This window comes from Vombatus ursinus, unplaced genomic scaffold (assembly GCF_900497805.2).
Source record: "Vombatus ursinus unplaced genomic scaffold, bare-nosed wombat genome assembly UNPS02014828.1, whole genome shotgun sequence".
Taxonomy (NCBI): domain Eukaryota; kingdom Metazoa; phylum Chordata; class Mammalia; order Diprotodontia; family Vombatidae; genus Vombatus; species Vombatus ursinus.
The window spans coordinates 742,330-755,190 of NW_020954606.1; the positions used below are offsets into that span (position 1 = coordinate 742,330).

Consider the following 12,861-nt stretch of genomic DNA (forward strand, 5'->3'; position numbering starts at 1 on the left):
TCTATCTATCTATCTATCTATCTATCTATCTATCTATCTATCTATCTATCTATCTATCTATCTATCTATTTATCTATATACATATATAGATATAATTTTTTCCTTCCAACTACCCTAATACTGACAAAGGTCTCATGAGTTACAAATATCATCTTTCCATGCAGGAATATAAACAGTTCAACCTTAATAAGTCTCTTATGATTTCTCTTTCCTGTTTACCTCTTCATGTTCCACTTGAGTCTTGTATTGGAAAGTCAAATTTTCTATTCAGCTCTGGTCTTTTCATTAAGAATGCTTGAAAGTCTTCTATTTCACTGAATGACCATTTTTTCCCCTGAAGGATTATACTCAGTTTTGCTGAGTAGGTGATTCTTGGTTGTAATCCTATCTCCTTTGCCCTCCGGAATATTATATTCCATGCCCTGCGGTCCCTTATTGTAGAAGCAGCTAAATCTTGTGTTATCCTGATTGTGTTTGCACAATATTTGAATTGTTTCTTTTTGGCTGCTTGTAATATTTTCTCCTTGACCTGGGAACTCTGGAATTTGGCTACAATATTCCTAGGAGTTTTCCTTTGGGGATCTCTTTCAGGAGGAGATTGTTGGATTCTTTCAATTTCTATTTTGCCCTCTGGTTCTAAAATATCAGGGCAGTTTTCCTTGATAATTTCTTGAAAGATGATGTCTAGGCTCTTTTTTTTATCATGGCTTTCAGATAGTCCAATAATTTCTAAATTCTCTCTCCTGGATCTATTTTCCAGGTCAGTTGTTTTTCCAATGAGATATTTCACATTGTTTTCTAATTTTTCATTCTTTTGGATTTGTTTTACAGTGTCTTGATTTCTCATAAAGTCACTAGCTTCCAATTGCTCTATTCTAATTTATAAGGAAGTATTTTCTTCAGTAATCTTTTGGACTTCCTTTTCCATTTGGCCAGTTTTGCTTTTTAGGGCATTCTTCTCCTCATTGGCTTTTTGGACCTCTTTTGTCATTTGGGTTAGGCTATTTTTTAAGGTGTATTTTCTTCAGTATTTTTTTGGGTCTCCTTTAGCAAGCTGTTGACTTGCTTTTCATGATTTTCTTGTATCACTCTCATTTCTCTTCCCAGTTTTTCCTCTACTTCTCTTACTTGCTTCTCTCAAAATCCCTTTTGAGCTCTTCCAAGGCCTGGGACTGATTCATATTTTTCTTGGAAGTTTTGGATGTAGGAGCTTTGAGTTTGTTTTCTTCTTCTGGTTGTATGTTTTGATCTTCTTTGTCACCAAAGTAAGATAATATAGTCTGACTCTTTTTTTGAGGTTTCCTCATGATCCCGGCCAATTACTTGAGTTTTAAACTCTTTGTTAAGGTAAAAGTCTGCTTCCAATGTGAAGAATGTACTGTCCCAAGCTTCAGGGGGTTGTACAGCTGTTTTCAGAGATACTTCTAGGGACTTGAAAAGTGTCAGTTCTTCCAGGGTGCTATGATAAGGGTTGAGGTGTTTCCTCTCCACTACCACAACAAGCTCCACCATACCAGCGTTCCTCCTTGCTCTAGGACTGCCCCTCAGAACTGTGACCCAGATCCAAGCACCGGTAAAGCAAGAGAATCCTGCCTCAGCCCTGGCAAAGAGATCCTTGCAATCCCCCTCTGATCAGCCACTGGATTCCCCCTCAGTCTGTGGGCCAGAAGCTCAGGAGGTAGTTGCTGCCCCGGAGGCCACACTTGGGACTTGCAGCTGAGACCTAGCTTCTCTTTCACCGCAGACATAGACTTTTCACGCTGACCTTCTAAGTTTTCTTTGGTGTTAGTGAGTTGAGAAGTCTGGAAACCACCACAGCTGCCTAAGATTCAATCCTCTGAGGCCTGCTCCTGAGTCGCTGCAGCCTGCGAGCCCACACCGAACTGCGCTCCTTTCCCCGCCCAGCTCGATATACCTTTCTGATCAACCATCCAGGTTGTCTTGGGCTGGAAATTTGTTTCACTCTGTCTTTTTGTGGGTTCTGCTGCTTTAGAATTTGTTTAGAGCCATTTTTTTTTACAGGTATTTGGAGGGGTTTGGGGGAGAGCTCAAGCAAGTCAACAGCTTTCACTCCGCCATCTTGGCTCCACGGGAGTTGTCCTTAATCCACTTACACTATGTTGAGGAATTCTTCCTGAACCAGCTGATAATTAGATCATTCATCAAATATTTTTTTCTTACACTAATCCATCAAAATTGGGGATTATTAATTTTGAGGCTGGAACAACCCAACTGTAGCTCTGTTACCTACAGCATCCTTTTGCATCTTCACACAAGAATCCCCATTCCCTTATGTCCTTGGCTTGGACCTTGAATCGGAACACTAATTTCAAAACAATGAAGTGGGGTTGGGGTGTAGGAAAGGCTTTTTAAACTGAAGTTTGAACAAAGTCAGACATTATGACAGAGAGAGAGAGACAGAAAGAGAGAGAGAGAGACAGATAGAGAGATGGAGAGAGAGAGAGAGAGAGAGAGAGAGAGAGAGAGAGAGAGACAGAACAGAGAATGCATTCAATTAATGTGACTGTTCAACCTACCAGACCTTGCAGATCCAAATGAGTGTTTCATCCTTCAAATAGTCACCTTTAGTTCATTAACACATTCAAATTATGCTTCCATTTACTATAAGCTTGTTTTAACGGGGATGGGATTCATTTAGACACTATCACAACCTTTTGAATATCATCTCTGATTCCAAATTATCATCCTTTGTTGATATTTGATATTCTAAATTTGGTATTTAGCAAAAGTTATTTGGAGAAAAGTCTGCTGAACAAGTCAGATTCTCCAGGTATGTGATACCAGAAGGGCAGATTTTATAATGGAAGCTAATTGCAAGCAGGGATATTCTCACTTTTTCTTCTTGTATCCCTGGCACAGCAGCTGGCACCTACTAAAGACTTTTTAGTTGATTGACTAAAAACAAAACAAAACAATAAACAATAAAATGATGTTAAGGCAGCATAGTGGGATGAAAAGGGTGCTAGACTGGGAGTCTGAACAGTTTGGGTGTAGGGCTAGCTCAGACAGCAGTGAGCTATGCGATTTGGAGCAAGTCAGTCTCTCACAGCTTGGGCTATATCTATTCTACAAAACCAGAGGACAGGATCACACCAGTGGCATCAGACTCAAAAAGAAACAGGGACACCAAGCCACATGTAAGATTCTCTGGAGGCCATGTATCGACTAAGAAAACTACATATTAACATTACCTATGGTTTATTGTATATTTATTTTGTTAAATATTTCCCAATTTCATCTTAATCTGGTTCAGGTTGCACATGGTAGTATTGTGTGTCAATTGGGTTGGGGTTTGGTACCTCTGCATTAGGTGTTCCTAAAAATCTCATCCAATCTCTGATTCTCTGAATCTTTACCCCAATTTTAGCATCTCTCTAATCTCAATAGAGATGCAGAATGGGCTAATGAAAAGAGTACTAGGTTTGGAGTCGTAGACTCTAAAAGCTGAAAGGGGTGTCAGAGGTCATCTGGTCCTGCCCCTTCCTGAGCAGGAATCTTCTCTGCAATAGTTTTGACGATTAGTCTTTCATACTCCAGTGAAAAGGAATCTATTACTCCCTTGAGAAAGCCAATTCTATTTTTTTTAATATTTCTAATTGTTTTCCCTTAAATAGAGTGAAAATCTGCATTTCTGCAACTTTCACATGTTAGTTTATCCTTTGAAGTCAAATCTAATCTTTCTTCCAAAAGACAAATTTCTTGATTAACTAGATTCACCCTTCAAATATCTGGATACCTCTCATATCACTCTAAGCAAGGATGTGCTGGTAAATGTTTAACAATCTGCTCTCTGCAAAAATAAATGTACACATAATGTACTTTTAAGTTTAATCTTCATTGTTAAATTTTCTCCATCACTTTTTTTTTCTTTTTGATGAGGCAATCGGGGTTAAGTGACTTGCCCAAGGTCACACAGCTAGTAAATGTAAGTGTCAAGTGTCTAAGGCCAGATTTGAACTCAGGTCCTCTTGACTCCTGACTCCAAGGTCTGACTCCATTACGCTACCTAGCTGCCCCCTCTCCATCACTTTCTTAAGTCTAAACATTCAATAAAACAAAATGAACATTATCCTTTGGATGATAGGTGAGAATGAAGGTGAAAAAGAAAAGAGAAATCCTCTTCATTCAAGATAGGCTTTTCAAGAACTGAACCCAGGCAAACTGCAATGCCAAGGGAGTGGTACAGGGTGACAATCTTTGGGAATCCCATCCAAGTATTACTTCTGGCTAGACATTCATTTTCTGCCCAATGTCTAAACCATTTAGTTGATACTACTAGGGGCCCTGCAGTCCTTGGCACATTTCATTCAGTTAGTTTTTCAGTCATTTGAATCAAACAATCCTTGTTCTGCTCCTGAATTTCTATCTTTTTACTTAGGTTCTCATTCAGTACCTCTCCTCTTTTTAAAGTCTAACTTGAAGCAGGCTCCTTATAAGTGCCAGACCACACTGGAATATTTAGGTATTAAATCACTGTTATAACGCTAGTCAATGTGAGCCTGATACATCTAACCACACACCCAAAAGTAGACGAAATCTGGAGCAAGTAATTTACTCCTTGTCCCTTTCCACTAATGACAGTCCTGGTGTGGTGAGTTAAGGCAGACCCAATGCTTTTCTAGTTTCTGACTAGTGACCCAGGCTTTCAGCCCCAGCGGGTCAATTGTGCAACATCTGGTATCAGACCTCGACTTCTCACATTCCACAGCAGGAACAAATGTGAAGAGGAAGAATTCTGGCTGGGGAATTCACAAATGAATATCAGACCAAAGCTGCCTCAGGCCACCGTGAGAAAACCTCCAAAGGCTGTTGTGCTGTGATTGAAGCAGGCTGTAGCCTAGGAGGCTTGTAGCTGAAAGCCTCCTACTACATCCCCTCAACTCCTACTCTCCAAGAACCAATCCCATATGCTGCAGCTTCCACCATCTAATCTGTGCTTGTAAAACCCAGGCACTGTTCTCCTAGAAGAAGCAGCTCCCACTCACTAGAACAATCAATACCTTTTAGTCTACCTGTGTATTAAAGGGAAACTGTCTTTCAGTTACAGTTCTGCTTTCCTCATTCATCTACTTCATCACTCCCTCCAACCACCAGAAATCAGTGTAAGCTCATGAAATACAAGTTAATTTTAATATTAACCTAAGCAAAATGTAACAAGGAGGGGCAGCTAAGTGGCACAGTACATAGAACTCCAGTCTTGGAGTCAGGAGGACCTGAGTTCAAATCCAACCTCAGACACGTGACACTTACTAGCTGTGTGACCCTGGGCAAGTCACTTAACCCCAACTGCCTCACCAAAAAAAAAAAAAAACCCGCAACCCCCCCCCCCAAAAACCCAGAAATACTGGTTAAAAAAAAATTTTTTTTAAATGTATCAAGGAAAGTGAGTCTGTTCCCAGATTTCTTTCCTGACCTCCATTACATATGTGTGTAATGTACCCATAAACCAAATAAGTAAATCTTCCATTACCTTCTATTTTGGATTCTGCACTCTACAATTCACTATCACATCAATTCAGATGAATTTAACAAATATTTGTTAGTACCTATTGTGTGAGAGGTTATTCTGGGCACTGAGAATACAAAGACAAAAAAGAAAGCAGTCCTTGTCAAGAAGCTTACATACTACTAGGAGCACATAGCATATAAATGAAAAAAATAAATACAAAACAATAATCCAAAGTAAATTCAAGAGGTAGAGATTACTAATGACTAAGGGGATCAAGAAAGGCCTGGTATAGGAGGTGGCACTTGAGCTGTATTTTTAAAAATTAATTTTTTTTAATTAACAAAAATTCATCTTCTTTCCTTTAAAACTTCTTCCTCCCTCTCCACTGAAAAAGAAAGATAAACAAAACCCTTTTAACAAACATGTTTTGTCAAATAAAACAAATTCTGCATTGACAATGTCCAGAAAAATATGTCTAAATCTGTACTCTGAGTTCATCACCTCTCTATCAGGAGGTGGGCAGCATATTTTATCATAAATCTTCTGGAATCATGACTGGTCATTGCCTTGATCAGAGTTCTTAAGTCTTTCAAAGTTGTCTTTTACAATATTGTGTTATTGTATAAATTGTTCTCATTCTGCTCACTTCACTCTGTATAAGTTCAGGCAAGTCTTCTCAGGTTTCTCCGAAACCATCTCCTTCATAATTTCTTACAGTATTATAGTATTCCATCACATTCATATATCATAATGTGTTTAGCCATTCCCCAATTAATGATGGACACCTCTTCAGTTTTCAAATTTTTACTACCACAAAAGCATTCTGTTATAAATATCTTCATTCACGTGAGTCCCTTTTCTCTTTCTTTAGTCTTTTTGGGGTATAGACCTAGTAGTGGTATTGTTAGGCCAAAGGCTAGGCACATTTTAGTAACTTTTGGGGCATAATTCCAAATTGTTTTCCAATGTCAATTCAGAATCAAGATAGTTCATGGATCTACCTAGAGCACATTAATATATCTGTTTTTCCACAGCCCCTCTGGCATGTGTCATTTTCCCTTTTTGTCAGCTTTGCCAATCTGATGGGCGTGACATGGAATATCAGAGTTGTTTTAACTCAAATTTCTCTATTTACGATTTGGAGCATTTTTTCATATGGCTATTGATAGCTTGGATTTCTTCCTCTAAAAACTGATTATATCCTTTTATCAATTGAGGAATGGCTCTTATTCTTAGAAATTTGAATCAATTCCCTATATCTCAGAAATGAGACCTTGCTGCAAATATCTTCCCCTCCCCACTCCCTCCCCCCCACAAATACCCCATGGGAGTTATGATCTAAAATTTAAAGAACAAAATTATGGAACTTCAAAGCACTACTAAAGCAACAAATGTAATGATTTGTCAATATTAATTCTTCTTGATTTCTCCGCAGCCTTTGGCACTGTTGATCACCCTCTTCTCTCCAAGTTTTTGCTACGCTGCTCTCTCCTCCTACCCGTCTGACGGCTCCTCCGTGGTCTCCTTTGTTGGATCTTCATCTGGGGTGGATCTTCGTCCAGCTCTGGCTACTCCTCCAGGATCTCCTGGGTCTGCTTCTCTTCTCACTCTTTGCTATTTTGCTTGATGATCTTATCAGTTCCAATGGATTCAACGATCACCTCTATGCAGATGGTTTTCAGATTTCTCTCTTGACCTCCAGTCTTGAATCCTCCTCTGTTTATTGGGCATTTTAAACTCAATGTTTCCAAAACAGAACTCCTCATCTTTTCCTCAAAATCCACTCCTCCTGCTAACTTCCCAATTACCTAGAGGACATTACAATCCTTTCAGTTACCCAAGTTCACAATCTAGGTGCCGTCCTTCACTCTTTACTCTCCCATCCTCTATATCCAATCTATTGTCATGTCTTCAATAGTACCTTCAAATTTTTCACATTCAGGCCCTTCTCTCCTCTGATACCACCCTGGTGGAGGCCCTCAACATCTCAAGCCTAGAACTATAAAATATAAAATCCTCTATTTGACAAAGTCCCTCATAAACTTCCCACCACCACTTCCAGTCTTCTTCTATTTTATGTCCCCATCCCCACCCCATGCGATCCTCCTTGCTCTTCCTCAAACGAGACAATCCATCTCCCAACTCTGTGCATTTTCACTAGTTGTTGCCCATACTTGGAATGCTCTCCCTCCTCAACTCCATCCTCTGACTTCTCTGGTTTCCTTCAAACCCTAACTAAAATCCTACCTTCTATAGGAAGCCCTTCCTGACCTCCCTTAATTCTAGTGCCTTCCCTCTGTTGGTTATCTCCAATTTATCCTGCATATTACTTTTTGTTCATAGTTGTCTGCATGTTGTCTTCCCTATTAGACTGTGAGTTGTAGAGAGCAGAGGCTGTCTTTTGCCTTTGTCTTCTCAGCTCTTAGTACTGTGCCTGACACATGGTGGTGCTTAATAAATGTTTATTGACTGACAATTGCATTAGTCTCCTGGTTAGTCTTTCCACCTTAAGTCTCTCTCTACTCCAGTCTATCTGTCACTTAACTATCAAAGTGATCTTCCTAAAGTGCAGGTCTGACCACTTCACACACCCCTTACCTTCTTTCCCATCGCTGAATAAATTCCAATAGTTCTCTATTACCTCTAGGAGAAAATAAAAACCCTGTTTGGCTTTTTTAGCCTTTCATAACCTAGCACCTTTCTATTTTTCCAGTCTTCTTACACCTTAATCCTCTCCTTGTCCTCTATGACCCAGTGATGGGGGCCTTCTTGCCTTCCTTGAACTAGACACTCTATTTCTTTACTGCATGTACTTGCTACTCCCATGCCTGGAATTCTCTCCTTCCTTGTCTCTCCTTCCTAGCTTCCGTAGCCTCCTTCAGGCAGATGTTCCCAAACTTATTTGGCCTACCACCCCCTTTTAAAAAAATTACTCAGTGCCCGCATGGAAATCTACTTTCTTTAGCCCTTTAATGTTTTCATTTTTTTGAAATTTGCATCATTTCAAAAAATAGAAAATTTTTAATGATGCACTTTAAATTTAATAAATTATTGTAAATTTGTGGGGTTTTTTCCTGCATTGAAATTTTGATGATGCTATATTGTGTCATGTAACCATATATTATCATATTGTAAATAAGTCATTACATGCACATATTCTTGCCGATGCATGCTGGACTTCCTGACAATGTGGGACGTGTTCACCTGCCAACACTTGCTCATTAGGACCTGTCAGCAGACTTGACCATTGATCAGTTATAACTTGCATTTTGTGTGTTTTTTTTGGAAAATAATGTAATCACTATGACTTTAACTCTGTTACACAACAGATGAAACATGTACGGTTTTTCAAAATTTTCTTATCTTTTCTCCTTTCTTTATGCTTCCACTGCCCCCTTATTTTTATTCAACGCCCCGCAATTGCACCAGAGGTTACTACTGACCCCCCCCCAACATTACGGGGGGGGGGCAATGGGGCGTATTGCCCACTTCGGGAACTTATGCTTTAGGTCTTAAATAAAGTCCCACCTTCTTTAAAAAGCTTTTCCTGATTCCCCTTAATGTTAGTGTTATCTCTATGAGATTACCTTCAGTTTATCCAGTTTACATGTTGTTTGAGCATAGTTGTTTGCATGTTGTCTCCCATATTAGATCGTGAGTTCCTTGAGGACAGGGTCTGTTTTTGCCTGTATTTGCATCACCAGCACTTAGCACAGTGTTTGAGAAACAGTAGATGCTTCATAAATGCTCGTTGACTTGACTTCAGTCTGTGTGGTTTATCTTATGAAGACATTGATCCGTACACATACAAAACAGGGACATTATTTTAAAAGACAATAGGTAACATCCTCCTCATTTGGCTCCACCAAACCCCTCTCTCCCGTTAACCCTGTATAGAAAAGAAAGCATACTGAAGGTCTACATAACCACAAAATTCATGTATAGAAGGAGCCAGAGTAGGGGATATTAGCCCAGGCCAGAAGGGACCTAATATACAGCCAGCATGCAAACGTTTGGAAGAGATGGCTTAAGGACAAGACGGAATAATGAGGGGTATGGAGGGAGTCTTTCCCCGTACCTAGGCCTGACCTGAAGTGAGAAACAATCCATAGAGAGACCTGGGTGCTCTTAAAGCCTAGACAATAAGGCAGTCAGTCCTCTTAGGAAGCAGTTAGAGGTCAAGAATGGAGTCCCAGCTAATGACAAGAGTGGTGATCAGGTGAAAAGTGACTAGAGGCAGAAACAATGCTCCAGGTCCCAAGTTCCCTCAAGCAAAAACAGTACAGTGATCTTCTGGAAGTCCATGAATAGAACAATAGGGATGCTGTTAGATGCTAGTGAAAGTGGCTGATGTGAAGGTATGAGACTAAATCTGTGCTCATGCAACCCCTGGCTTTGGACCATGCTTGCCCAGATCCTAGGACAAGCTGCAAGTGTGCAGGACTATGAAATATTTGTTTATTTGTATTCAATTTTTTTCTTTTGCTTCAATTAGGTATGATTTTTTTTTTAAAAAGCTACATACAGTTAAACCATGCTTATGTGATTGCTTTAAAGTGTGATTTTTTTTAGGGGGTACTTAGGTGGCACAATGGCTAGAGAACTGGGCCAGGAATCAGGTAGACCTGAGTTCAAATCTAGTCTCGGATGTTTCCTAGGTGTGTGACCTTGGGCAAACCACTTAACCTCTTTTTGCCTCAATTTTTCTTATCTGTAAAATGGGGATAATAATAGCGCCTTCCTCCTAGGATTGTTCTGAGGATTAAATGAGATAACATTTATAAAGTACTTAGCACATTGCCTGGCACACAGCAGGTGCTATATAAATGTTTGCCATTATTATTATCAGATTGATGCAAATGCTCCATTTGTTGTATTCTCATAGGTACATATGTCCATATACATTATATATTTTACTCATAATTTGTTTCACTAAGTGCAACTAACAAACTGTATGAAAGAAAGAAGGGTATATTTCTGATAGATGGAGGCTGAGCTGAGTCTAATTAGATAAATTCACACTGACCACACCCCTAGCTTTGTAAGACTGACACTATCACTCACCCAGTTGTTTAGAGATAGTCAGCCACTCAATCAATAAACATTTACTAAGCACCTACTATGTAAGAGGCACCATGCTAAGAGTTGGGGCTACAAAGAAAGAAAAAAACAAACAAACTAGCAAACAGTTCCTGTCCTTGAGGAGGTCACAATCTAAAGAGAAGGCAACATGCAAATGACCATGTGCAAGCCAGCCATATATACAGGATAAATCTGGAAACAATCAGCAGAAAGAAGGCACTAGAATTAAGAGGGATTGAGAAAGGCTTACTGTAGAAGGTGGGATTTAAGCTGGGACTTGAAGCCAGGCAATCCAGGAATTAGAGTTGAGGAGGGAAAACTTTCCAAGCATGGGGGCCATCCAGTAGAAAAGCATGGAGCTGAGAGATGATCTTAGAACAGTAAGGAAAGCATTGGGGAGGATGGGATAGAGTGGGATTACTTGTGCATGTAGAGGGGTTAGCTTTGGCAAGGAGAATCACTTCTCCATGAGAGACCTGTAGTGAAGGAGCAGAAAATGGTAGAAGGCATCTGGATGTTGTGAGATGAGAGGGAGGTAGAAGAGGGAGGGAGGTCTTGGCAAGTAGCCTCAAGTTTTTCTCAGCTGAGAAGGTGGGGGACCTGGGGAGCCATGGGAGACTTAAGGAGGGATGAAAAGGTTTTAGAGAAGAGGAAAAAAAAGCTTCAAGAGAACCAGAGACATTGGCATCTCCCTACAACTCACTCTGGTGTTGGGAGAAAGAATGGCTGCTGCGTGTGAGTGTGGGACTCAGGCCTCAGCCTTCTTCAATTAGAGGGTCAGGAACCGAGACAGCAGTGCCACCTGGTGGTAACAAATTAGAGGACATCTGAAACAGGAACATAAAGTGAAAATTATAAGTAACCAATGAATTAAATGATTATGAAAATGAGAGTCATTGTGGCCTATAGTCAGTGGGGGACAATAGAAAAAACAGTGGGCTGGGAATCAAAGCAGCTGGGATTTAGTCTTGGTTCTGCTGATGACCTTCTGTTCCTGGGTAAATCACTTCACCTTCTGAAGGCCAGGTGCCTCATCCTAAAAGAGAGATGCTCCTTCTTGCCCAGCATAATCCATAAGGTTGTTATAATAACCAAATTACATGTTTGTCAAAAGACCTTGAAAACTTTAAAGAGCTAAGGTTATTACAGTTGTTTCCAGGATACATGCATAGCAGAGATCAAATTTGAACAAAAATATCTGAGTAACAAAACACCTCTTAGGCCCGCTACTGACACTCCAATTAGAAGTCATATTTGATTTTTGACTTGATTTGAATCCTAGTGCCACAAAAGGATAGGGAGGGTCCTTTACTGCTGAATGCTCCTCGAGGGCAGGGGCCATCTTTTGCCTTTTTATCCCTCACACTTAGCATAATGCCCAGCACCTAGTAGGTGCTTAATGTGTATTGATTGATTGCTTATCAGAATATACAGCCAAAACTATGCAAAAGGGTATATACAGCTTGTCCACTCCAAGACCTTGGAATTCTGGCCCCAGATTTCACATCAGTCTGAGAAACTCTCCATCCCACTTCAGGTCTTGCCTCTGGGGAAAAGATATGGACATTGTCTAGTTGTAGCACTGCCATGGTTTAGTGAGAGGAAGTAGGGTTGTAAAACTGGGACTTTGGTTGTGAAGCAGAAGTTGATGGCATTAACCACTCCTTGATATACCAGTCTTCTTCTAATGTGCTTCCCAACTCTCTGGACTTAGCTGCCTTCTCACCCTAGGACTTCCCCTAGTGCCTGGGGCCTTCCATGATGCTCCTTCCCCACCCCCAGGCCTCGGTGCCATTTCCTAGCGGTGAGTTCTTTCCAGGATCTCCATTTTGGATTCAGGTCCTTGGCAGCCACGTTTCACTCCTTTATAACCTATCCCATCACTTTTCCAGCCACTTTACCCATAACCCACCCCCCTCCCCCAACTTCTACTGAACTCTTCCAACCAGTGACACCGGCCTCTTATTACTCCTTGAACAAGATACTGCATCCCTAGGCATTAGCCATTTTCACTGGCTGTCTCCATGCCTGGAAGGATCTCCCTCCTCATCTCTGCCTCCGGGCTTCCTTAAAGGTCCAGCTAAAACCTCACCTTCTACAAAATGTCTTCCCCCAAAGCCTCTTAATTCTAGGGGTAAGGGAAGGTAATAAGCATTTATATAGTACCTACTATGGGGGAAGGGAAGGGAGTAAGCATTCATATAACACCACAGTGCCAGGCACTGTGCTAAGCACTTTTTAAACTATTACCTCATTTGATCCTTACAACTCAGTAGATGTGATTTTACCTCCACTTTATATTTGAGGAA

At 40.5% G+C, this 12,861-nt stretch overlaps 1 protein-coding gene across 1 annotated transcript in view; it reads left to right on the top strand.

Moving 5' to 3' along the window:
- The window catches only part of LIX1 (limb and CNS expressed 1), a 63,810-nt gene extending 56,713 nt beyond the window's left edge, over positions 1-7,097 (top strand). The window contains exon 6 of the mRNA XM_027838496.1: positions 6,906-7,097. Within this exon, the coding sequence (XP_027694297.1) occupies positions 6,906-7,097 (192 nt within the window). The remainder of the gene's footprint in view (positions 1-6,905) is intronic.
- The last annotated feature ends 5,764 nt before the right edge of the window (positions 7,098-12,861 follow it).